Source organism: Kryptolebias marmoratus, linkage group LG23 (genome assembly GCF_001649575.2).
Source record: "Kryptolebias marmoratus isolate JLee-2015 linkage group LG23, ASM164957v2, whole genome shotgun sequence".
NCBI lineage: Eukaryota > Metazoa > Chordata > Actinopteri > Cyprinodontiformes > Rivulidae > Kryptolebias > Kryptolebias marmoratus.
Window position 1 is genome coordinate 187,538 of NC_051452.1, and position 26,228 is coordinate 213,765.

Consider the following 26,228-nt stretch of genomic DNA (forward strand, 5'->3'; position numbering starts at 1 on the left):
CCATAGGTGGTGAGCCCATGGGAAGGGGGACCCACGTATCCTCTTCGGGCTGTGCCCAGCCGGGCTCCATGGGCGAAAGCCTGACCACCAGGCGCTCGACCTCCAGGCCTGGCTCCAGAGTGGGGCCCTGGTGAAGCCAAAAGTGTTATTCTTCATAAGAGATCTTTGAGCTGCACTTTGTCTGGCCCCTCACCTAGGACCTGTCTGTCTTGGGTGACCCTGCTAGAGGCATGTAGCCCTTGACAGCGTAGCTCCTAGGATCATTGGGACACTCAAACCCCTCCACCACGGTAAGGTGGCAGCCCAGGGAGGGGTGGACATATCTAACAAAAGGTGAGTTAAAAAGCTAAATATAGCAAATATAGCAATACTAATACTATTTAAAATTTGTTTGGACATATCTAAAAAATTTTAAATAGTCTTTTGCCTCATTTCGCTATTGGCTAGTCTTTTAATCATTTACCGTTCATAAAAGGTTTTGCTACACTTAGCTAGTTTTTGCTCTTAATTTTACCTTTCAGCTAGCCTTCATATTCTTAAGTATCATTTTGCCTCTTTTAGCTCCTATCTAGAGTCCTGCTGATGGTTTTTAGCTTTAACAGCTCAGTTTCAGCATCTGCATCCCATTTTAGCAGAAAAACTAATTTCTCTCATTTTTGTTTGAAATCTGCTGTAAGTTTACTTAAAAAGTTGTATAATTTCACAGACAAAAAGCAGCTAAAAATACTTCTTGGTAGTTTCAGTAAACCAAAGTACATTTCTGTGTTCAATATCCTACTGCAGAAAAAAAATAAATATTTAATGAGTGTTTTTAGGTTTCGCTGCTTCGTAGATACCGGTAACAATAATGTTTTAGTATCTGCTGGTCACATATGTCACCAGCACCCCGACACCGACCCCGGGACGTTTACCGGCATTGTCTGACATCTGAACGACTCGTTAATTTGAATTAACTTAATTAACTTAAAATTAACTCACATAAACACTTGCAGACAGTTGAACAATACAAAACATTTTTGCATAAATGATGCTATAAATACATAATTTTAAGTAAGATATATATGTTTTTGCTTTTTTATTCAGGCATATTTAGCCTGAATTGGACCACAAACATTTTGTTCCTATTCCTGCCTTGAATGTGTTGTAAAACAATATTTTAATCAAATTGATCAAATTTGATACACATTTTGTTGAGAGAATCAACTTAGAGCAGCACTTAAAGTCTAAAAAGATATATATTTTAAATGGGATGATGCTCGGACATATTTTTTCTAAGGGAGCTATATTTAGCTACATGCTAACATAGTTAGCCTAGCTAGCCTGCTAGCCACCTTGTGGAGAGCTTTAATGTTAGGAAATGCTTCTAATATCTAATCTGGATACCAACAAGTCACAACAGCCTTAAAATGAACATGCTATCAATTTGCTAGCTAACATGTAGCCTAAGCTAACATGTAGGCTAAGCTAACATGTAGGCTAAGTGTGTCTGAAGTGCTGGAAAATGGCTGCTAGTTGGCAAAAAAGTGCCAGGCCTACGAGTAACATTGTTCAGCTGAAGGTTTAAACGTCTAACTCGTGCAGGGAAACCAGAAAAACGAAACAGACTTCAAATATTAAGGATAAATATTCAATTTATTAGATTTCTGAGTGAGATTTAGTGACAGGATGGACCTCAAATTGCTACTTTCATGTGTTTTTTGTGTACTTTTATAAGCTGCGAACATAATAATTGGTTTATTGTTTCTGTGATTCGTCTAAGTTTAGTTCTTTAAGGCCGGAAATAAAACTATGTGACAGAAAAATCTCACATTAGTGCTGTAATCCCATGTTAATGCTGAATACAGTTCAATGAGAACAGGAGAGTTTTATAGTTAAAGATAAACAGAAATATAAAGTCCTTCCTTTCATGGTTGTTTTAAGATTGTTGTATCCTGTATCGATGAAAGAATACAACGACTGGTCAGCCACACCTTAACCACAAACATTTGTTTCTCTTGATCTACCTGCCTGCTGATTCTGGCCACACCCACCTCCTGTTTTTGCCTAGCGTCACCTGAGACTCACCATATTCCTCCTGTGAATCCAGGCGACTCGCTGCTTCCTTCACCCGGCTCCTTCTTTTGTGCCCCCTGCTGAAATATATCGGACATCATCGGCAGAGACAGAAGGTGTCGACGCAAACGAGAAGTCGATCTGTTTGTTTTCTTTTTAAATCCCACGATGCTGAAGCTTGTGGGGTTCAGCCTTTTGGTGCTGTTCTCGTCAGAGAGGCCGGCAACAGTGGAGGGGTGAGTTTTTAAAGGAGGAAAAATGTGCTTAGAAGTTACAGAAAATGGTGCATTCGGATGAAAATACGAAATACCTTTTAACAGAAGGCAGCTAATATCAGTGCTTTTGTTTTGAAGTCTAACGTCTACTTCCAATAATGTAAACAAACGCTCTTCTTTTTGGATTTTTCTAAGTTGTGTGCAGAAGCGCGTTTCCACGGCGACCGACAGGCGCGAATGCGCAGCGTATTGCGTAACGCGTTCCGAACGCCACAAATCTTCAAGGCAAAACAAACAAACAAACAAAAAAAAAATACAGTTTAGGGTATTTTTGCTTTCCAAAGTCATTGGCTGTTCAAATGAGTTTAGTTATGACTTGTCGATAGATTTCACACCTGTACAAATAATTATTTCAATACTTTACCTTTAAAAACGGCTTTTTTTCGTGAAAGGCGCAGCTCGCCGTTTAATTCAAAACCCTTTCATGGCCAATAAAGACAATTTTTTAAAAAATGCACCAGCGATGAATTGTGGGTAAATACTTCGCCGAAGTCCGCCTGGATGCGGGCTGAGCCGAAGGGCGGATGTAGTACACAAAGGGGGCGGGCTAAAGACGCACCCCAGAGAATTGAGACGCAATCAAACCCTTCAGCGTGAACGCGCGTTTGTGTCGGGACCGGGCCGTTATTTACGTAGACGCCTCGGAGACTGGCGCTGCCCTGTTGGAGCTGACGTGTCACCGTGGCCGCCATCTTGGCTGGGTCCTTCACATTTCAGAACTCCTCGAATTTTTACCCGATTTTCACACGGTTTGGTTTGTTGCAAACAGCAGAGATGTAGTTACGATACAGGACGCTCTCACACATTAAAAATACGTGCTTTCATGCTGAAATACTTTGTTTTATGCTCTTTAACAAAGACAGACAAATGGTCCGGCATATTAATAGATGTATAAATTAATATATTTTATATTTTAATAAAGAAACAAGTTTGATATCCTGAGCCTTCTGTACACACCACAACAATCATTTCTTCACATAGAATAGAATAGAATAGAATAGAATAGAATAGAATAGAATAGAATAGAATAAAAATAGCCTTTATTGTCCCGCCGAAGGGAAGTTCAGGTGTCCCAGCAGCATCAGTGCAGAGGTTCACACACTAGTTACTTTATAAACTATGGATAGTACACACGAAAACAAAAAAATAACATTGACATTTAGAGACAGTAGCCTATTAAAACCCTGTGTTTCTTGTGCAGAAACATTTCAGCAGTGTAGTAGTGCAAATATTTGTTCGGTTGGATAATTACAACGACTAGTCACAGTACAAATGATTGTGCAGCAGCAGGCGTGTAAACACTTATCGTGATTTTTGGGGTGTGGTGCTGGCTGTAAAGTCTGACGGCTGCAGGTAGGAAGGATTTACGATAACGCTCTTTGGTGCACCTCGGAAGCAGCAGGCTGTCGCTGAAAGGAGCTCTCCAGTTCAGCCACGGCTTCATGCATGGGGGTGGGAGACATTGTTCATCGGTGATGTTGTTTTAGTCTTCTGTCTCCCACCGCCTGCACTGTGGCACAGAACTGGCCTTCCTAATGAGCTCGTCGAATAAATAAATAAATAAATAAGCTGCCGCTCCAGCTAACCACCTCCGTAGAAGATGGCTGATGCCACCACAGTGTCAAAAAAAATGACCCCTTCCTGTAGAGAGCGTCCGTGTTGTCAGTCCAGTCCAGTTTATTGTTCAGGTGAACACCCAGGTACTTATAAGAGTCCACTATCTCAGTGTCCATTCCCTGGATGTTCACCGGTTGTTTTGTTTTAAAGGCCTGGAAAAGTGATTTTTAAAAACTCCAGATCATTCCAGGGTCTCACACCGCCCTGCCTGGAACTCAGGCTGGAGAGTATTTATATCTGCCGTAGACTCCCCCTAGTGGTCGGTCCTGTGTAGCAAGTTTGCAGCTGTTTTTTTTTTTTTTTTTTTTTTTTTTTTTACTTGCTTGTGTTTTTGGGGTTTTGCAGCATTTTTCGTTGCATTCATTTTTTTTTTTTTTTTTTCTGTTTGCAGCATTCGTGCGTTTGTGGCGCGTTTGACCGTTGGGAGCGCGTTACGCAATTCGTTGCGTGTTCACACCTGTCGGCCGCCGCCTGTTTCTGCCACCCCGGCCAAAAACAACAAGAAAAAAAAACATATCTTGTTAAAACATAAAAGTTGTTTTTTCTTCCAACAGTATCTCTTTTGTTGTACGGTTTTAATTCCGTGTTTTTACAATCTAGCCTTTCAGCTGTAACAGAATAATTTTACTTTTGTCAAAATACACAACAAATATTCAGATCATCACTTTATGGTTTTATCTTCTAATAACGCCATAAAAAATGGTTTGAACATAAAGATTTTATGTTATATGTTGACTGTAATCATATAAAAATAAATTACTGAATATGAACAAAAATATGTGAAATATAACGCTATCATGTGAAAACAATATTGTTTAAAATATAGAACGTGAAACAGTTCTTTAATTTTTTTCTGCCGTGGCAGAAATAGGCTTCCGTAGATCGCCTAGTTTCTCAAATTTGTTCAAGTTAATCACAAAAAACAAACCATTTCCTATAAAACTAAAGCATCTTAAAGCACTTAAATATGAAAGTATAATGAAGAAAATCGTTTTGTCTTAATGTAAGATTTCATTTTTTCACTTTTAAATTATTTTATTACACTTTATAAGTCTTATCTGTGACGTTTCTTTTTGATTTAGTGGATTTACAGGTTTTATGGCTCTCAGTATGACTCGTTTTATTGTCCAGCTTTTTGGTCCAAGTTGTTTTGCTCTAAATACGATTTTCTACTTGAAGAAGTCATTTCAAAACTTCCCACTTCAGGTCTGACTTTAAAACGTCCTGCATCTAAAGCCCCTTTTACACGGGCTCTAAAGGTCCCGGCTCCACTCTACTCGGCTCGCTTTGTGAGCGTTTCCACAGGCCTTTTTCGAGGCCAGCCCCGGCAATTTTTGGCCCTGCTTCAAAGCAGAGTCCAACCGGGCGGCCGGGCTTTCGTGGGTGACGCAAGCTAGCTCCTGTCCACTCATAGGTCGTGGCTGTGGTCAGATTGAAGCATTAGAAGAGCGAAGAAAACACTGATAGACAATTTTGGAACGGTCGCAAAGTAACTGGACTATAAACAATAGCGTTAGCTTACCCTGCAACGTTTGTCCCCCAGCTGAAGGCGCTGTAACGCCTAAAATGTCCGGTGGATAACAGCTGTCTGATTCCGCGCAACAATGACGGCATCCAGAGCGTTTCTTCCACTGCGCCTCTCTTCCTGAAGCCTCAGGAGAATCCCCATAAGTTTAAAAAACAGCAACAACAGGGCCAACGTTGTCCATAGCGCTTTCGTTGTTTACACAACTTGCGCTAAGTTTCGGTAGAGCCCGACTTCTAAATTAGGGGCCGTGTGAAAGAGGCACACATAGAGTGTGTTTCAAACTTTTGTCTTAAATAGAGCAATAATGGTCATTTTTTAAAAATGGGTTAATATTCCTGATTGTTCAAAATGTCTTGTGTTTTGTTTACAACAGAGTGTATGATTACTACAAATACCATCCAATGAGCGAGGTGAGAGGACCTGATTATTGTTGGTATACACACACACACACCTAAATTTAACCCTCCTGCTGGAATGACTCTTAGCTACTTCCATACCAAATTCTAGCTCAACATCTGTAAAAGATGACTTAGTTGTGACATTTTTGTATTACCGAAGGTCGCTTAGCTGTGGCGGCCATCTTTAATCAAGGTTGACTCCAAAACCTAATCAGTTGTAGACTTACATCCAATTATTCATTTCAGAACGTTTCATTAAAATCCACCGAGTGGTTCATGAGATATTTTTGATAAAAGACGGAGTTGACTCCAAAAAGTTCATGGCAAATTTTAAACACAAATCTGGTGCGATTCATTATCGCTCGGAGTATATCTTGTAGAGGACTCTCGGCTACTTCCATACCAAATTCTAGCTCAACATCTGTAAAACTGACTGAGTTGTAGCAATTTTTTGTGTTTTTCTGAGCTACAGTAAACAAAAAAATCCAAAAGCAACAGTTTTGTTTTTGCTTCCATTTTTCATGAGCTGAACTCAAAGACCTAAGGCTTCTCTAAAATATTGTTGTAACTCTGTGCTGATTAGACAGCATGATTATTGTACAGGTGAGCCTTAGGCTGGCCACAATAAAATGTGCAGTTTTATCACGCAGCACAATGCCACAAGTTTCGAGGGAGGGTTCAATCGGCATGCTGTCTGCAGGACTGTCCACCGGAGCTGTTGCCCGTGAATTGAATGTTCATTTCTCTACAATAAGCCGCCTCCAAAAGTGTGTCAGAGAATCTGGAACTAAATCCAGCCGGCGTCACAAACGCAGACCAGGTGTAACCACCCCAACCCAGGACCTCCACATCCAGCATCTTCACCTCCAAGATTATCTGAGACCAGCCACCCGGACGGCTGCTGCAACAATCGGTTTGCAGAACCAGATAATTTCTGCACAAACTGTCAGAAACCGTCTCAGGGAAGCTCATCTGGATGATCATCGTCCTCATCGGGGGTCTCTACCTGACTGCAGTCCGTCATTGTTGTCGAATCGTACAGAGGGCAAAATTATCGTACAAATACAATAATTATCGTACACCTGGCAACGCTGATGGGAGTATACAACAGCGTGATCCAGTTCCTGGCAATATCCAGCAACTTGGCACATCCATTGAAGAGGAGTGGGCCAATATTCCACGGGCCACAATCAACAGTGTTGCACTGCGTTAAGCAAATGGTGGTCACACCAGATAGCGTCTTGATATGCCACACCTGTGAGGTGGACGGATTATTCGTGCTCACTGACGCAGATTTACACAAATTTGTGAGCGATATCTGAGAGAGGAAGGCCTATTGTGTGCACAGAAACATTTTTAGAAAAATGGGAGCAAAAACAAAAGTGCTACCTTTAGGTTTTTGTTCAGCATATCTGGCAACCGTCTTGAATCGGGTTCACCTTCCAGATCGGTGTGTGGATGGTTCAGATGAAGGAGGATCACCCCGATCTTGTGACCAGAGTGGAATACGGGACGACTTACGAAAAGAGAACTATTTCGTTGTTGAAGGTGAGTCCCAATTTCGTGTGAGAAAACGTAGATGTGGCTTAAACAGAACCAGCGTTTGCCGATATTCAGATGCGTCTGAACTGGTTTTCCCAGATTGGTCTCAAAACCAACGCAATAAAGAAGATTGCCTGGATGGACTGTGGTATTCACGCCAGCGAATGGATCGCTCCGGCGTTCTGTCAGTACTTTGTCAACCAGGTAGGAGACCGGGAAACCACTTTACTCTTTTTTTCAGTCCCGAAAGGGTAAAGTGTGGCTCTAATCCATCTGTTGGCTCTTTTGAACCAGATCCTGCAATCATACAAAACAGACGCAAAGATAAGACGGATGATGGAGAACTTGGACTTCTACGTCACGCCGGTGCTCAACGTCGACGGCTACATCTACTCCTGGAAGGACAGCACAGTCAGTCAATGTTTTGATAGATATTTCATCAAATTGGCATTTTTAGGTCTCATTTATTGAGTCAAGTGGTTCTGTGATGCATGACGGAATCCTAATAACTGATTGGACCTTCTGGCCCTTTCAGACTCGACTGTGGAGGAAGAACAGGAAGCCGGGACCTTCAACCGGCTGTTACGGCACCGACCTCGACCTGAACTTTGATGCCAACTGGGGCAGTGAGTGCTAAAAAGCCAGTTCTGACCGGGCCGCGACTGTTGGGGACAAATTGTGAACGGCACTTGCAAGAGAGTTCTCAAAATGTTTGCAACGGTTCTCAATTTCCTCACACAGGTTGTAGGACTTTGATATGTCGCAGGAATTTTGAAAAATTTGGGGAGAACTCGAATGACAAATGTGTCTCTCAAAGTAGTCACAGTCATTCTTTTTCCAGTTTAGATTTAAATTCTGCAACTTTTGGCCCAGATTTCACTGGAAGGTCGCGCAAACACGTGATTCCGAGTCTCCAACTTGTCCCCAGCAGTCGCGGCCCAGCGAGAGGCCATTGTCTTATTGGTTCATTGTTTAAAGTATTGGTGTTACCGCTGCACCTGACTCGGGTTCTTATGTTTTGATTACGTTCACAGACCTGGGAGCATCGTTCAACTGCAGCTCAGACACGTTTTGTGGGACCAACCCCGAATCTGAGTCCGAGGTCAAGGCCGTGGCAGATTTAGTCAGAAAGCAAAGGGGCAACTTCCTGTGTTTCCTCAGCATCCAGTCCTTTGGCCAGCTGATCCTTTTTCCCTACGGAGATCCCAACGACACCGTCCCCAACTACAACGAGCTGGTATTTACACCCAAAGCCTTCACATTTTCTCAAACATTCACTTCTTTTGTGACATTGCCTGTGAAGTCTCCGCCCTAATGTTGTTCTCCCAAATCCAGACTACACAGTTCCACGAATGCTGCGTAACTGAATTCATTCTGAATTTACAGTGTAAATAAACCACATGAATCATCAGAACACTCATCGGCAAACATGTAACGAAGCAGAACAGGAGGCGGCTGTAAAACACTAATAAGAGCAAATAAAAACCTGTCTGTTGTTTGAAGCAAGGCTGGTGCAGAATAACTCACTGGAGACCGCTTCCAGGAAAAAAATACTAACTGCAAAACAGGATTTTGCATGTCCAGCCATGTCCACGGCCTTAGCAGGACTTCAGCAGATGGAAGCCGGCCCACTCTCCTCCTCTGTGATGCTGATTGCCACTCAGTCCTCCAGCTTATCATTCGGTCACAGGTGAAGCTGAAAGGCGATAGCAGAACAGAACGAGATATCCTTCAGAAGGATTACCGTATTTTCACGACCATAAGGCGCACCTGATTACAGGGCGCTGGTTTTATATACAATCTACGCCCACGGTGTGACTCACCAGGATGTCGAAAGTGAGCGGCACCTCGTCCACGTTAGTGATGTGGCTGGGCTGGATGCGTTTGCTGCAGTAGGACCGGAAGATGACCAGCTTTTCATTATAATCCGCTGGAAGTTTCTGCGCTACCGTAGTCCTGGTCCGGATGGGAAAAATGGCACCGTTTTCATGAAACGAAAGCACCGAGACGGACCTCCTTGGAAATGTTCGATTTTCGGTTCTTCTGCCAGCGTTACTGCTTTTTTGGCCGTCGAAACGCTTCTCCCACTTGTTCTTTGCTCGACGATCCACTGCTCGAGTCTTTCCTCCAACTCGGGCCACCTCGCCTTATTTCCGCGGAAGCTCAGCTGCGTCTTCTTCACCCGTCGGAGCTCGTTTTTCAGCTTCCTCCACTTGCGAACCATGGATTCATTAATCTTAAATTCTCTCGCGGCTGCTCGATTTCCATGTTCCTCCGTGTAGCTGATGGCCTTCAGTTCAAACTGTGCTTCATAAACGTGTCTCTTTGCCATTTTCAGGGTTGTTAAAACAACGATGTTCTGCATAACGCACATACCTGTTCTTATAGGTATATACAATCTACGCCCACACTTCCCCCTTTAACGTTCTCATGGTGTTCTCTACGACGTCCGCCTTACAACAACAACACACACACACAGGGCGCACTGCACTATAGGCGCGCCTCACATTTTGAAGAAAATCGAAGACTTTTATGTGCGCCTTATGGTCGTGAAAATACGGTATAAATTAAATTGTACAACCTGTACACTGAGGTTGTATTCAGACCTGGTCCGCTTTAATCGAAGCAGAGTTCGTTTCCAGCGTTGGTCCCGGACTTTTTGTTGCAGGTGTGAACACAGTCATGCGAACTCCGGTGCGGATCAAACAACCGGACCGAGACCCCGCTTTTTGAGGGGGTCTCGGTCCGCTTCCAAACGAACTCTGGTGCGGTTCGCTTCTGGTTAATACAGACCGGACTTGAATCGAACTAACTACGTGAAGCATGCGCCTTTTTTGGACTTCACGGGCCGCCGTTGCAACGCATTTACCGGCGCCGTTCCAAAATTCGAAGTAAAACGTCATGAAACCGACGTTGAACGAGCTGTTCTTGAATTTCAAAACGGTACTGTAATTGTACCGACAGAACGAATGTGCACATAACAAATACAGCACACAGGACTTCCATCTTTATTTCCGGGTCTGTGCTCCAACCAGTGGCGGCTGGCCAATAGAGGGCGCTAGGGCGCCGCCCCACCACTCACATTACCTTGAATAAGACGTAAAAAAAAAAAATTAAAAATTAAATAGTACATTAAAAATATTTCGAAATATATGTATATATATTTTTAGTTGTGTAAGATGAATATTTTAAGTTGTTTCGTTCTTCGACGTTGTCTGATTGGTGACGTATTTCCGCCCGGGGCGCAAAAATCTTTGTCCATATTCTCGTTAAAAGTTGCACATGCGCAGTACCTCCTCTTCGGTACAAGAGATAGGACCGTTCAGGGCCCAGAGCTGACTCCGCCTCCCGCCGCCGGAGCATGGGACTCCTCCCGCCATGGAGCCTGACGTCACATCCTGTCTGTCCTAAAGTTCGCCTGATTTAAAAGTCGAGCCGCGGGTGAGCTGCCTTTTATTCAAAGACGGTAATAAGTTCATTACGTGACTAAGTTACATAAATAAGCTCATAGTTAATAATTAGTTTAATAAAATTTATGCTAAAATCTGTTAGAATGTTTGGTTTTGAATTCTAATCGGAGTGAGACATCTGATCTTCGTTATATTGTACGTTCAGAATACGTGACGTAGTGAGCGCTCTCACCATAAAACAAGCTTTGATGTAGTTTCTCAAGGTAAAGTTTTGAAAAATAAGGTAGAAAACAGTTCTTATAAACGCTAAATGTGTCCTCCGTGTCCCTCCGTCTTTGTAAGTATTGGTGTTCAGGAAGCACTTGTGCATTTATATGTACATTATAATGTTGCTTTTGTTGTTTTATTTCATGTAAATACACTGTGATACCTTAGTATATGTCTATTTTGGATTTATAGCCCCCCCCTGGAGAAAACTCCAACCGCTGCCCCCGTCTATCTGTCCAATGGGAGCAATGACCGTCACCCACGTGGCTTTGTTTATAAATTATAGTCCGCTTACAAAAAAAAAAAGCACAATGTGAACGCAAACCGCACTAAATGAAAAAAAAAAAGTCCACTTTTGGTCCGGACCAAAGGACTTTCCTGGTGTGAATCCACCCTGAGTCTGACTAACATACCTACAGGTACCGTAGGCACGATGTTTTGTGGTTTGTACGAATACGGTTGTTGCGTAATCGTTCACTAGCTAGCGATTAGCGTTCTGTAAATAGCGCGACCGGAGAGCGCTGTTTGTGTCTCTTAGCCCCGGAGGTTCCCAACCCTTTTTGACAACACCGACTGGTTTTTACAAGACAGGGTTCCCGTGGCCAAGTGGAGAAAACGAAGTTTGTTTACTACCCATTTTTTCCTCTCGGGTTAGCTTGTAAGTTTGCAAAACTAACTGTGACCGAGTCAAGTGTCGGAAAACGGCACAAACAGAATAAAATCCCCTGCAGACTAATGTGTATAATAATAATTACAGTGATGGTGTGTGGTCCAGTAACAAATGATCTTTGGACTGACGGGTGCCTGAGCCAACTGGGTTTGGTGATTTGCTTTTTAGGTAAATTAGGCGCTCGAGTAGCTTGGTTAGCTTGCGCGTTTCTGTCCGATTTGAATCTAAGCTAATGCTAACTAATGCTTTTAAAGTCAAATCAGTTGCACACGATAGGCTTATCGTCCGTTTTAAGAACGGATTTTCGGGAAAAAACCGGATTAGAGCTGGAAATGCTTGAGCGCGTGAACAAAAGTGTCGCTCCGTGTGTTTATTTGTAGCGTTATTGGAAAAAAATGTCCCGCCAGATCTGCCTGTTTTAGCTTTTGGCTAGGCTTTTGCTATATTTAGGTTTTACCTAGCATTTTGGAACATTTAGCTAGCCTTCTGCTACTTTTAGCTAGTCTTTTGTTATATTAAGCTTTTTTTCACCTTTTCCCTTATTTAGCTTTAAGCTAGCCTTTTACTACATTTAACTTTTAGCTAGCATTTTGTTATATTTAACTTCTAACTCACCTTTTGTCTCTTTTTGCTTTTAGCTATCCTTTTGCTACGTTTGGCTAGTATTTTGCTACTTATAGCTAGCCATTTGCTAGTTTTAGCTAGTCTTTTGCTATATTAAGCTTTTAGCTAGTCTTTTCCTATATTTAGCTTTTAGTTAAACCTTTGCTGTTAGGGCTTTCAGCTAATCTCCTGTAATTTTTAGCTAGCATTTAGAAAAATTTAGATGGCCTTTTTATTAATTTTACCCTTTTAACACTTTTAGCTAACTTTTTGCTACATTTCACTAGTATGTTACTACTTTTAGCTAGCCATTTGCTCTTTTTAGCTAGTTTTCTAGATACCCTTTTGCCTCTTTTAGCTTTTGGCTAGGCTTTTGCTATATTTAGCTTTTACCTAGCATTTTGGAACATTTAGCTAGCCTTCTGCTACTTTTAGCTAGTCTTTTGCTATATTAAGCTTTTAGTTAAACCTTTGCTGTTAAGGCTTTCAGCTAATCTCCTGTAAATTTTAGCTAGAATAAAATCCCCTGCAGACTAATGTGTATAAAAATAATTACAGTGATGGTGTGTGGTCCAGTAACAAATGATCTTTGGACTGACGGGTGCCTGAGCCAACTGGGTTTGGTGATTTGCTTTTTAGGTAAATTAGGCGCTCGAGTAGCTTGGTTAGCTTGCGCGTTTCTGTCCGATTTGAATCTAAGCTAATGCTAACTAATGCTTTTAAAGTCAAATCAGTTGCACACGATAGGCTTATCGTCCGTTTTAAGAATGGATTTGGGGAAAAAACTGGATTAGAGCTGGATATGCTTGAGCGCGTGAACAAAAGTGTCACTTTATATGTTTATTTGTAGCGTTATTGGAAAAAAATGTCACGCCAGATTTGATATCCGGAGAGGAACCTAAGCAGGTGATTTAGCGGCTCTCTCTGGGGATTTTATGTTCGTAATTCTAAAGAATTATGTCCAAAATTGACATCGGATACTGTTTTCTACCATTGGGTTTTGCCTTATAAAGAATAAAGACGGGTTCTGATGAAACTTGTTGTGTGGATCCTCAGATGAAGGTGGGACAGGATGCAGCTGAAGCCATAAAGAAGGTCCACGGACAGAACTACACAGTTGGATCGTTTCCAAATGTGTTGTGTATGTATCAACAACCCTAGAGGGACAAGAGCTAACTATTATCTTTATATGTCACGTTTAAAGGACTCTAACGAACCATTTATCACCCTTCAGACCCCGACTCGGGTTCAATCAGAGACTGGGCCCGAATGCAGGGGATCCGTTTCTCCTACACCTTCAAGCTGAGGGACAAGGGGACGTTCCAGCTTCCCGAGGACCAGATCCAGCCGGCCTGCGAGGAGGCCTACAGAGGGGCTCTGCGCGTCATCACCCACGCCCACGACCAGATCTACGGCGGCGGCGCGGCGGCCACCGCGGCGACCCTTTGGACCCTGCTGTTGGCAGCGGGGGTCACCCTGATGTGAGGAGAGAAGCTGCTCCTTGTGCTCACACACGTATAAATAGTTGTGTCTGCGTTTGTTCTTTAATAACCTGATTTAAAGCCAAGAATCTGTCTCAAATAAAGTTCTAATTGTCTCACGATGATATTCAAGTGTCATTTTGCAACCGTAGGTAAAAAGACGTCTTTTTTCGGACTTCTTCGACGAGAACAAAGAGGCGGATTCACGTTTCCGCGCTTCCGAACGGCTGGAAGCCTTGTTGTCTTAGATTAGCGAGCGGCAGGAAGAGCTGCTCCTCCGGAGGAAACTCGTCCCAGCGTGTCCAGGTCCACCCTGCAGAAACAAACAAACACATCTGCCTCAGGCAGGCGGGCGGGCGGGGAAAAGTCCTTTTTTTCCTCTCGCCCGCTCGGCGTACCGTCGTTCTTCTCTGGCTCCGGGTTGACGGGCTCCCCGGAGCGCCTCCGGTCCAGTTCACCCCGCATGATGACGGTGACGTAGTGGTACCGCTCCTCCAGCTTGATGGAGTTCACCACCGAGGCGAAGCGGACGTTCGCCAGGTGCACTCCGGCCTCTTCCAGCACCTCTCGGCAGGCACAGTCCTCCCACGTCTCTCTGTCAGTGAGATCAAGTCCAGGTTGTGTTCACTCCGGGCGTCAAGACCATAACTTTTACCGTTTTGCCACTTTTAGCTACCTTATTATTATATTTGGCTAGTATTTTGATGCTTTTAGCTAGTCTTTTTGAACATTTAGCTAGCCTTCTGCTACTTTTAGCTAGTCTTTTTCTATATTTAGCTTTTATTAAACCTTTGCTATTAAGGCTTTCAGCTAAACTCCTGTCATTTTTAGCTAGCATTTAGAAAAATTTAGATGGCATTTTAATTAATTTTATTCTTTTGAAACTTTTAGCTAACTTATTGCTACATTTTGCTAGTATGTTACTACTTTTAGCTAGCCATTTGCTCTTTTTAGCTAATTTTCTAGATACCCTTCTGCTTCTTTTAGCTTTTGCTATATTTAGGTTTTACGTAGCATTTTGGAACATTTAGCTAGCCTTCTGCTACTTTTAGCTAGTGTTCTGATACTTTTAAACAGCTGTTTGCTCAATTAGCTTTTGGTTAGCTTTTGGCTACATTTAGCTTTTATTTCACTTGTTCCCTTATTTAGCTTTAAGCTAGCCTTTTACTACATTTAATTTTTAGCTAGCATTTTGTTATATTAAGCTTTTAGCTAGACTTTTCCTATATTTAGCTTTTAGTTAAACCTTTGCTGTTAAGGCTTTCAGCTAATCTCCTGTAATTTTTAGCTAGCATTTAGAAAAATTTAGATGGCCTTTTTATTAATTTTACCCTTTTGATACTTTTAGCTAACTTATTGCTACATTTCACTAGTATGTTACTACTTTTAGCTAGCCATTTGCTCTTTTTAGCTAGTTTTCTAGATATCCTTCTGCCTCTTTTAGCTTTGGCTAGTCTTTAGCTATATTTAGGTTTTACCTAGCATTTTGGAACATTTAGCTAGCCTTCTGCTACTTTTAGCTAGTCTTTTACTATATTAAGCTTTTAGCTAGACTTTTTGTATATTTAGCTTTTAGTTAAACCTTTGCTGTTAAGGCTTTCAGCTAATCTCCTGGAATTTTTAGCTAACATTTAGAAAAATTTAATGGCCTTTTTATTATTTAAATAATTTTAGCTACCTTTTTGATACTTTTAGCTAACTTATTGCTACATTTCGCTAGTATGTTACTACTTTTAGCTAACCATTTGCTCTTTTTAGCTAGTTTTCTAGATACCCTTCTGCCTGTTTTAGCTGATGGCTATGCTTTTGCTATATTTAGGTTTTACGTAGCATTTTGGAACATTTAGTTAGCCTTCTGCTACTTTTAGCCAGTCTTTTGCAATATTAAGCTTTTAGATAGACCTTTCCTATATTTAGCTTTCAGCTAAACCTTTAGTGTTTTAGCTTTTAGCTTGCCTTCTGCCTCATTTAGCCTTTGGCTAGGCTTTTGATACATATGACCTTTAACTAGTCTTTTGCCATATTTAGCTTTTGTCTAGCATTTGGCCACATTTAGCTTTAAGCTAGTCTTTTGCTAGATTTAGCAAGCATTTTACTACTTTCAGCTAGCCTACTGTAACTTTTACTCAGCATTTTGCTTATTTTAGCTGGCCTTTTACTACTTTTAGCTACCCTTTCGTCTTTTTTAGCTAGTGTTTTGATACTTTTATCTAGCCTTTTACTATATTTAGCTTTTAGCTATCCTTTAGTTATGTTTAGCTTCACACTAGTCTTTTACTAAACTCAACTTTAAGCTAGACTTTTTTAACATTTAGCTAGCCTTTTGCTACTTTTAGCTAGTGTTTTGAATATCTTTAGATAGCCTTTTGGTCAATTATCTTTTAGTTAGTTGTTTTTTTTGTTGCTACATTTAGGTTTTAGCTAGTATTTAGTTCTATTAGGCTCACCCTTTGTTTCTTTTTGCTACATTTAGCTAGCATTTTGCTACTCTTAGCTTGCCTCTGGTTACTTTTAACTTTCAGCCAGCCTACTGTAACTTTTAGCTAGCCTTTTGCTAATTTTAGCTGGCATTTTCACTACTTTTAGCTCCACCTTTGTTTTCTTTAGATAGCTTTTTGATCATTTTAGCTAGCCTTTTGGTCAATTAGCTTTTGGTTAGTATTTTGCTACATTTAGTTTTTAGCTAGCCTTTTGCTACATTTAGCTTTTAGCTAATCTTTCAATACGTTTACCTTCTGCTATATTTAGTTTGTTTCTTGTTAATTTTAGCTTTTAAATAGACTTTTGCTACTTTTAACTAGCCTTCAGCTATATTTCCCTTTCAGATAGCCTTTATATTTGCATCATTTTGCTTCTTTTAGCTTCTATCTAGAGTCGTGCTTATGTTTTTTAGCTTTAACAGCTCAGTTTCAGCATCTGCGTCCCATTTTAGCAGAAAAACTTCTCTCATTTTTGTTTGAAATCTGCTGTAAATTTAAATTAAAAATTGTATAATTTCACAGACAAAAAGCAGCTAAAAATACATTTCTGTGTTCAACATCCTACTGCAAAAAAAAAAAAAAAAACATGATTCTTTAATGGGTGTTTTTAGGTTTAGCTACAACGTAGATACAGGTAACATAATTTTTTAATATCTGCTGGGCACATATGGAGGTCCATAAATTCGCCCAGGAATCAAAGCTTCGCCCCCGGGATGGCGGCGTCACGTTTACCGACCCGAACTCCAGATGCCCGCCGGGGAGCTGGTACGTCCCTCTGCCCACCGAGCTCCTCCGCTTCCCCAGGAGAACACAGCCTGTATGGGCCGAGTCTGTCACCAGCACCCCGACACCGACCCCGGGACGTTTACCGGCTTTTTCCGACATCTGAACGACTCGTTAAAATGACCCGGAACTGCGCCGAAGACGAAGCGGCTGCTGCTGCTGCTGCACGGCTAATAAACTCGGGTCAAGATGGTTCCCTTCCACGCACTTCCGCGTTCGCCTAAACGGTCGTTTAAAAAAACAAAACAGTCTCTTGTAGCTACTTTTACGCCTCCTAACCTAGTATTTTTTGCCGTTTAAAAATATGGCAAAAATAATATGTTATATAAATAAGAAACAGCTCAAATAGTGCTTTTATTTGTTTCATTTAGTCTTTTATTTTGACTTGTCTGTATACCAGGTAACTTTCTCTGAACAGGAAATTGGAAACGTGGTGATTCTGTATCTTTGTTTCTCAGAGAAACAAATGAGCAACATTATTACCTCCTATAGCAACTCTTATAAAGAACAGTGATGCAACGTTGCCCTCTAGTGACTAGTAAACGGTCAATTTGTTGCCGATTTGTCTCATCCTGTACTTGTCACACAACTTATTTGTTGTCCAGTTATGTTGTTTGTTGTATCATGGAGAATTGTTTGAATATGGTTGGGTTCCTGGTGATAATAATGACTGGCTGTTGGTATCAAATCCTGCTTTGTTTTCCAAATGAAATAAATAAATTCCAGCAGAAACAATTTCTTACAGCAATCTCATTTTAAATAAGATATATATGGTTTTTTATTATTATTATTATTCGGGCACATTCAGCCTGAATTGGACCACAAATGTTTTATTGCTATTCCTGCCTTTAATGTGGTGTTAAACATTACTGTCAAACACAATATTTTCAACAAATTGGTCAAATTTAAGAACATTTTTTGACAGAATCAGCTTGAAACAGCACATTAAGTCTAAAAAATATATATTTTAAATGGGAAGATGGTCGGACACATTTAGCAGGGACTATTTTTAGCTACATGCTAGCCTAGCTAGCCTGCTAGCCACGTTGTGGAGAGCTTTTATGTCGGGAAATGCTTCTAATACCGAACATATTTTGATACCAACAAGTCACAACAGCCTTAAAATAAATATGCTATTAATTTGCTAGCTAGCATGTCGAAAAAGCTGACTTAAAGTCTAAATAGATATATATTTTAAATGGGATGATGCTTGGGCATATTTAGTAAGGGAGCTATATTTAGCTACATGCTAACATAGTTAGCCTAGCTAGCCTGCTAGCCACTTTGTGGAGAGCTTTTATGTTAGGAAATGCTTCTAATATCTAGTCTATTTGGATACCAACAAGTCACAAGAGCCTTGAAATTAACATGCTATCAATTTGCTAGCTAACATGTAGCCTAAGCTAACATGTAGGCTAAGTGTGTCTGAAGTGCTGGAAAATGGCTGCTAGTTGGCAAAAAAGTGCCAGGCCTACGAGTAACATTGTTCAGCTGAAGGTTTAAACGTCTACCTCGTGCAGGGAAACCAGAAAAAGAAAACAGGCTTCAAATATTAAGGATAAATATTCAATTTATTAGTTTTGAGTGAGATTTAGTGACAGGATGGACCTCAAATTGCTACTTTCATGTGTTTTTTGTGTACTTTTATAAGCTGTGAACATAATAATTGGTTTATTGTTTGTTTTGATTCATCAAAGTTTAGTTTCTTAAGGCTGTGTAACAGAAAAATCCCACATTAGTGCTGAAATCCCGCGTTAATGTTGACTAGTTTAACGAGTACAGCAGAGTTTTATAGTTAAAGCTCAGCAGAAATATAAAGTCCATTACTTTAATGTTTTATTTTGTTGTATCGGTATGCTGACGTGTGTTTCTTCCTTTTCTGTATTGATGAAAGAATACAGTGACTGGTCAGTCACGCCTTAACGACCTTCACTACACCTGTTTCTCCTGCTCTACCTGCCTGGTGGCTTTGGCTCCACCCACCTCCTTTTCTTAACTCGTCTCACCTGAGACTCATCATTCTCCTCCTGTGATTCCAGGCGACACACTGCTTCCTTCACCCGGCTCGTTCCTTTGTCACCCTGCGCTTGAAATTTCCCGAACTGATCGATTTTCTTCTTCTTCTCTTTTTTTTTTGGACGGCGGCATCATGAGCACCAAGCTGTGGACGGAGGAGCAGTTCAACTGCCCCGTGTGTCTCGACCTGCCGAATGAGCCGGTCACCATCCCGTGTGGCCACAGCTACTGCATGGCCTGCATCCAGGACTTCTGGAGCAAGGACGACCCCAAGGGGATCTACAGCTGCCCCCAGTGCCGCCAGACCTTCTGCCCCAAGCCCTCCCTGTCCAGGAACACCATGCTGGCCGAGGCCGTGGAGCAGCTCCGCAAGGGCGCCGTCAAATCCGAAGGGCGCGAGTCGGTCCGGAGCGCCCGGGCGGGGGCCCCGCGACCCAAGGCGGCGCTGTCCAACGCGGCGGTGCCGTGCGACATGTGCAAGGGGGAGCAGCGGGCCGCCGCGAAGAGCTGCCTGGTGTGCATGAGCTCCTTCTGCGACACCCACCTGAGGCCCCACCAGACCAAGAAGTCCCTGAAAGCCCACGAGCTCATCCCGCCCACGAGCAACCTGGCCGAGAAGATCTGCACGCAGCACAAGTACCTGCAGGAGTTCTTCTGCCGCCAGTGCAAGATGTACGTATGCTGGCTGTGCACGAGCAACCAGCACAAGGAGCACGAGTGCGTGTCCACCAAGGCCGAGCGACTGGACAGACAGGTACGAACCGCGGCCGTCCCCGTGTTCCCTGCGGGGTCTAACGGCTTTTTTTTTGGTTTGGAAGCGTCCCCTTTCCTAGCCAAACCCGGGCCCAAAGACATTCCTGTCCTTTTTGTTCCCGCCCATCCGTTGCTCACGCCGTGTCTTGCTGTGTCCCCCCCTCTGCAGAAGGCGCTGTTGGACATCCAGGGAGACAACCAGCAGAAGCTGAAGACCAGAGAGCAGGAGCTGAAAGACATGAAGAAGATGATGGACGCGGTGAAGGTTGGTCTTCGAAGGGACGGAGGGGGAGGGGTTGTACTTCTTTGTCTTGCAAAATGTCCGACAAATACAAGCATCCATGCAGTCAAGAGGGGGGGGGGAACAAGTCCGCCTTCTTCCATATGTTGGGTTTTATGTATCAGGACAGTAAAAATCACCCCATGACCCACTGGTTTTGGAGTGGTTGGAGTAATTCCGGCCCACTCTTCTATTTTTGTCGCAGCTGCTTCAGTTAGAAGAGGTCTGTAGGCGCTCATTCACACATAGCTTCGTTTAGACTTTGACTTTTTTCTCCCCCATGTGTCCTTTTTGTTTTTTAATGCATAGCTTTTGACTTTTTAAGCATCTTTTTGTCTTTTCCTGTTAACTTTTTGTTTCTTTATGAATCCTTTTTGTTTACTTATGGACCCTTTAGGTATTTTTATGCATCTTTTTTGTCTTCTCGTGTCCCTTTTGTCTCGTTTGCATCTTTTCTTCGTCTTCTTGTCTTTTTTGTCTCCTTATGTTTACGTTTTTCTTCCCTATGTATCCTTTTTGTTATTAAAGAGTTTCTGAATTTATTCAGGTGTCCCTTTCATCCCGTTTGACTCCTTATGTGTCTCTTTGTCTTTTTTTTGTTTACAAATAAACCCGTTTGAGCTATTTTTCATCTTTTTTTGTATCCTTATGTGCCCTATTTGTCATCTCTGCAGCCTTTTTCTGTCTTTTCATCATCATTTCTGTCTTTTTATGCAACGTTTGCATAGGTTCGTTTAGACTTTGACCGGACCGCTGCAAGGCATCGATTCTGTTCTGAACAACTGGGGGACGGTTTAGAGGCCCTCCTCCCAAACTGGGGACTTCTAGAAAAAAATGGACATAAAATGATGCTTTGTGGCACAAACGACAAAAAGAACCAAATTTTTTTTTTTTTAGAGATCCAATATATAATTTTAAAGCCTACTGAGACACTTTAACATTGTCCATAACAGGTTCTAAAATATCACCATTCTCGTTTTTGACAATTTTCATGAACCTTTTAAACAAATTTTATGATTTTTCTTTGGTTGTACATGCCTGAATACAAACTTTTATAGGAAATATCAGGGTGGCTGATGGGCGCGAACGCACAAGAAATGGACGAACAAGCCAAAAAAAAACGAATGCAAAAAAAAAAATGGTGCAATCACAGAATCAAGAAAAGGAAACGTGCTGCAAAAATCAAAAAAATCAAAAATAAACACCAGGAAGTAAGAGAACGGCTACAAATTTACTCTTCAAAATGGAAGTGCTCCGGACCACCAGGGGGACTCAGTGGTGTCTTCCTGCCTTTTTAACCGCTTAGGGACCGTCAACAAATTACTGAACCGATGAGACTTGAAAAATAAAAATTCAATAACTTCCATGTTTTGTGAACTTCTGAACAGGAGTTGATGTTGAAATGTTTCACTCGGCCGGACAAATAAGACACACAGACTTTAAAGCTTTTTTTTTTTCTTTAAAGAGTTTTTTTCCCAATATTTCCCAAAAATATGTTGAATCATTTCAATCGACTGAACTAATAAGACACATCAACATTAACTTCTTTTCCTCACAACTGAGTGGGGTCTCAATCGGCTCAATGTTTCCGCCTTCGCCCAGCGCTCCGCCGACAGGGTCCACGGCGACGCGACGAGCGCGCTGTCGGAGCTGCAGCGCTCCGTGGAGCGGCTCCAGGACCTGCTGGAGGAGGCGCTGGATCAGGCCCACCTGGAGAAGATGAACCAGGCGCAGGAGGTGGTTGACAGCCTGGAGGCCGAGATCAAGGAGCGCAGGAAGAGGGACACGGACATGAAGGAGCTGGCGAGCTGCGAGGACAACATCTACTACCTGCAGGTACCCGGGGCGGGGGTCCGCTTCGCGTCCTTTTTTCCCCGACCGCGCCTCCCTAAAAAGTTGTCCCCTCGTCCCCCGCAGACGTGCGACTCCATGAGCGGCACGCTGGACTGCGGCGACCTGCCGGCCGTCCACGTCAACCCGGAGGCGACCTTCGAGCCGGCGCGAGACGCCATCCTGGCCCTCAGGGAGCGCGTGGAGGACCTGTGCAACCAGGAGCTCGGCAAGATCACCAAACAAGGTCTGTCCCGGGAATCCTTCCCGGCTTTGACCAACGTTAAATCTTCTTTCCTACCATTTCCTGTTCCATCGTGTCGTCTCTTCTCTTTCAGTCAACGACACCATTTTGTTCACGTTGGGAAGCTGTAAGTTCAAAACAACTTCCTCTTTTCACGACACCAGAACTTTTACCGTGCTTTAACCTGAACGTGTCTTCCTCTGATCAAATCTAGCCAGAGGCATCGGATCGAAGGGAGGCATTCTGAAACGTGAGTTTAAACCTGGATACCTTCCTAGGATGATACTTTTAGTGACCCTGACAGAATCGTCTCCTCTCCGTTTCCAGTCTTTTCTGGTATCAGCGCTCGCAACGCGACCAGCCGTTCAGCAGGTGGGTTCAGTACTTTCTGTTACTTTTGAAACTTTTTTGGTTTTGTTTGGACTGCTTCAGCCGTTCGGGCATCACAGCATTCAGGTCGTTTAGGACATGAGTTTTGGTTTTTGTAACTTTTATACTTTTTGAAATATTACGATTTTGTTTCAGTGTTTGTTTGTCCCCCATCCCCCATTGATTCTTCATAAACTTTGTGCTCTTTAAAATCTACAGCAGCTCCACTTGTGTCGCCTCATGCTTTTATTTTCACTCGTTTTGCATTTTTTTGTCTTTTTATGGAACGTTTTTGATTTATTTATGCAACCTTTTTGTCCTGTGGCCCTTACTGTCTCATTTGCATCCAATTCGTCTTCCCATGTGTCCTTTTTTGTCTCGTTTGCATCTATTTTTGTTCTTATGTGTCATTTTTGTCTCCATGTGTCCTTTGTTTTTTTAATGCATAGCTTTTGACTATTTTTTTGTCTTTTTCTGTTAAATTTTTGTCTCCTTTTTGTCTCCTTATGGACCCTTTAGGTATTTTTATGCATCTTTTTTGTCTTCTCGTGTCCCTTTGTCTCGTTTGCATCTTTTCTTTGTCTTCCTGTCTTTTTTGTCTCCTTATGTTTACGTTTTTCTTCCCTATGTAGGTGTTTTTAAAAAAAATTTCTGAATTTATTCAGGTGTCCCTTTCATCCCGTTTGACTCCTTATGTGTCTCTTTAGTCTTTTATTGTTTACTAATAAACCCGTTTGATCTATTTTTCATCTTTTTTTTGTATCCTTATGTGCCCTATTTGTCATCTCTGCACCTTTTTTTGTCTCTTTATGCAACGTTTTTGTCTTTTTATGCATCCTTTTGCTGACCAACCTCCATCTTCCACAGCTCCCAGCATCTCCGTGGGAACCCGAAGGACGGACAGACAGGGACTTGGTACGGTGCGCTCTGAGAATTTGCAACATGTGACCGTTTTTACTGATCAAACGTCAAAACAAAGCGGTAACTCACGTCTCATCCACGTACAGGAGTCAGGAGCCATGACGTGAGGAGCAGGGACTCGCCTCGAGGTGAGAGCTTTTATCTCGACGCTCGCTCCGAGCAGAAACAGGCGGGCGGCGCTTTAAAACGTCACCTTCTGCGTTGCAGACGCAGGAAACACGAGCTCGCCCAGACTGGGGAACAGGCGGAGAAGAGAGGAACGAGAGAACGGTGAGCACGCCGGCTGTGACCTCTCAGCTACGACCGAACCAAATTTTAGCTCAGTAGCTGTAAAACTGGCTGAGTTAGAGCCGTTTATGCTTTGGCTAATGTCACTTAGCTGTGGCAGCCATCTTGAATTGGATCGACTCCAAACATTAATCAGTTGTAGATGTGCCTCCGGTGATTACCTCCTGGGAGTTTCATTCAAATCCACCCGGCGGTTCGTGAGATATTTTGCTAACAGACGGACGGGGTCGGCTCCGACTGTGAAAGCCAATGTTTAAAGCAGAGTAAAAGACTTGGAGGACAAAATGTTTGCACAATATCTACAAAACTGACCCATTTTTGTGTTTTCTAAGAACAGTTGGCTGTGGCGGCCATCTTGAATTAACTTGGATCCGTTTTTTTTTTTTTTTTTTTTGTTGAAAAAGTGCGTCCTGTAGTGTTGAAACTACATCAATCCTTTGAAATAGGGTCATGAGCAATGAGTATCTTACCTGCTGCAGATGGCTTTGTAGTGTCTTGACCTTTGACCTCGTGTCCCACCTCTTCCAGCAGCGAGGGACTCAAACTCCCGGCCCAGTCCGACCCCGAGTCCGACCCCGAGTCGCAGAGAGACTCAGTCCCTCTGGAGCAGGTCCAGCCAGAGGCCGGCTGCGGCTGCGGCTGCGACTCCGCCTCCGGCCGCCGCCGCGACTCCTGCGCCTGCGCCGACAGGAAGTAGGTTTCAAATCGCCGCGCTCTGTCGCCACCTAGCCGAACCGTTGCCAACCTCTCTCTCTCTCTCTCTGCTCGCGGTTCAGCTTTCAGTCGGATGGCGTCCATCGGCAGCCTGTTTCGCTCCCGACGCGGCACCAACCAGGCTGCCGCGGCGAACAACACAGCGTCTGCGGCAGGAAACCCATGTAAGGCCGGCATCTCGCCTCTAGATTCTCGGATTTTCAGAATAAAGCTACGTTTTAGTCCAGTCGTCTTTGAAGAGTCGGTACCGAAGAGTACACTGGATGGAGAAGGAGGCAAAAGTCTTCATCCAGGCTAGGCTAATAGCATTAGCCTAGCTAATAGCATTAGCCTTGCCTAGCCAAGCCTAGCCTGGGGTGTCAGGTTCAGTAACACGAGGGGTCCAAAGTTAAAAATCCTGATTAATAGCATTAGCCTAGCCGGTGTGAAAGGACACTACTTTAGCTGATATTGAGCCCATAGACCACACGTGTCAAACTCAAGGCCCGCGGGCCAGATCCGGCCCTCTGTAACATTTCATCCGGTCCTCTAGTCTGGTTCAGATCAAGTCTCTGATTCTTATTTTGCTTAAAAAAACTGAAGTTTTCTCCTGACAGTGACTTAAAAGCCAACAATATATAGTTTTAATTTCTGTATGATCGGGTTTTTGTTAAAAAAAAATCTGTTTTAATGTTAAAAAAAATAATTTAAAAGCTGAGTGAGGTGTAAGAAATGACAGCTAATGATGAGCTTTTTGAAGTTTGATCTATTTATGTGTTCATTAAAGTCTGTTTGCTCTAAATTCTGTATAATCTGTAACTGGGAAAAGGTCATTGATATTTCTATATGAATGATTTGATATAATACATCTAAAACTAATTAATTTATGTAATTTTTAATAAATATTAATCATGACTGGTCCTTGGCTGGGACCAAGTTTAGCCAAGAACCAATCCTGATTAATATTTACTGAAAAAACACATAAATTAACCTTTGGTTTTAGATGTATTCTGGCAAATTATCCATGTAGAAATGTCACATACCTTTTCCCAGTTTTATATTTTGCTAATTTAGAACAAATGTACTTTATTAAACAAAGTAAAATGGATCAAACCTAAAAAAGATACATTGTTAGCATTCATTTCTTAAGCCTTCTTATGAATTTTTCTCCATTAAAACAGCTAAAAAGCATCAACTAAAATCTGATCATACAGCTACTAACATTTAACTTTGACACATGAAGAAAATACAAAAAAAAAGACTTGCTGTTACTTGGATGCACGTTAACTCTAGTTCGATGTCCGATATCGTTTCTTGGCTTCAAGTTTAGCAACAAGACTTTGATCGGTCCCGTTCGATGCTCTTTCCCCGTCAAAATAAGGGTTGCTGAGAAATTAAAACGTCAATTTTCTTGGCTTCAAAGTAACAAGGAGGCTTCGCTAAGCAAAGCGAGAAGTTACTGAGACTTGATCTGTTCCAAACTGGAGGGCCAGATCTAATAGAGTTTGAATGTTATCTTGGGGGGGGGTAAAGTGGTACCATGGGCCGGATCTGGCCCGCGGGGCTTGAGTTTGACACCTCCATTAATCAGACCCTCCAGGATTTTGCGATGTCGCGATCGCAACTATTAACGCAAAATCAAGCAAACCCCGCGAAATCGCAACTTTGCCCAAAACGCCGCAACTTTAACCCAATATTTATTGTTTCTAAAGTGATTCGCCACCGTTT

The 26,228-nt window shown here is 42.5% G+C and overlaps 3 protein-coding genes and 1 long non-coding RNA gene across 6 annotated transcripts in view; 2 read left to right on the forward strand and 2 right to left on the reverse strand.

Annotated features, from left to right (window-relative positions):
• Window positions 1-2,053: 2,053 nt before the first annotated feature.
• Window positions 2,054-13,965, forward strand: LOC108248690 (carboxypeptidase O-like). The gene is made up of 9 exons (XM_017437630.3): window positions 2,054-2,288; window positions 5,846-5,882; window positions 7,317-7,418; window positions 7,512-7,616; window positions 7,707-7,823; window positions 7,948-8,038; window positions 8,447-8,649; window positions 13,419-13,503; window positions 13,597-13,965. The coding sequence occupies exons 1-9, from the start codon at window positions 2,221-2,223 to the stop codon at window positions 13,845-13,847; spliced, it is 1,059 nt and encodes a 352-aa protein (XP_017293119.1). The 5' UTR covers window positions 2,054-2,220; the 3' UTR covers window positions 13,848-13,965.
• On the reverse strand, window positions 3,351-10,464 carry LOC119616738. The gene is made up of 2 exons (XR_005232746.1): window positions 9,236-10,464; window positions 3,351-9,108 (listed from the first exon to the last, which is right to left on the reverse strand). It is a non-coding gene; the product is annotated as an uncharacterized LOC119616738 (long non-coding RNA).
• On the reverse strand, window positions 12,704-17,867 carry nudt15 (nudix (nucleoside diphosphate linked moiety X)-type motif 15). 2 transcript variants are annotated; one of them, XM_017437633.3, is made up of 3 exons: window positions 17,060-17,860; window positions 14,242-14,438; window positions 12,704-14,156 (listed from the first exon to the last, which is right to left on the reverse strand). In XM_017437633.3, the coding sequence occupies exons 1-3, from the start codon at window positions 17,206-17,208 to the stop codon at window positions 14,047-14,049; spliced, it is 456 nt and encodes a 151-aa protein (XP_017293122.1). In that variant the 5' UTR covers window positions 17,209-17,860; the 3' UTR covers window positions 12,704-14,046. The 2 variants fall into 2 exon arrangements, with proteins under 2 accessions (XP_017293122.1, XP_037829788.1); XM_037973860.1 differs by having other exon boundaries at window positions 12,704-14,438; window positions 17,060-17,867.
• Window positions 17,868-18,519: 652 nt separating this feature from the next.
• Window positions 18,520-26,228, forward strand: part of trim25l (tripartite motif containing 25, like) — a 10,586-nt gene continuing 2,877 nt past the window's right edge. The window contains exons 1-12 of one of the 2 annotated variants that reach the window (XM_017437626.3): window positions 18,520-19,876; window positions 20,045-20,140; window positions 21,758-21,991; window positions 22,073-22,232; window positions 22,324-22,356; window positions 22,444-22,479; window positions 22,557-22,601; window positions 23,466-23,513; window positions 23,606-23,647; window positions 23,727-23,789; window positions 24,336-24,500; window positions 24,584-24,685. In XM_017437626.3, coding sequence (XP_017293115.1) covers window positions 19,256-19,876; window positions 20,045-20,140; window positions 21,758-21,991; window positions 22,073-22,232; window positions 22,324-22,356; window positions 22,444-22,479; window positions 22,557-22,601; window positions 23,466-23,513; window positions 23,606-23,647; window positions 23,727-23,789; window positions 24,336-24,500; window positions 24,584-24,685 — 1,645 coding nt within the window. In that variant the 5' untranslated portion in view covers window positions 18,520-19,255. The remainder of the gene's footprint in view (window positions 19,877-20,044; window positions 20,141-21,757; window positions 21,992-22,072; window positions 22,233-22,323; window positions 22,357-22,443; window positions 22,480-22,556; window positions 22,602-23,465; window positions 23,514-23,605; window positions 23,648-23,726; window positions 23,790-24,335; window positions 24,501-24,583; window positions 24,686-26,228) is intronic. The other variant, XM_017437627.3, reaches the window with a different exon arrangement.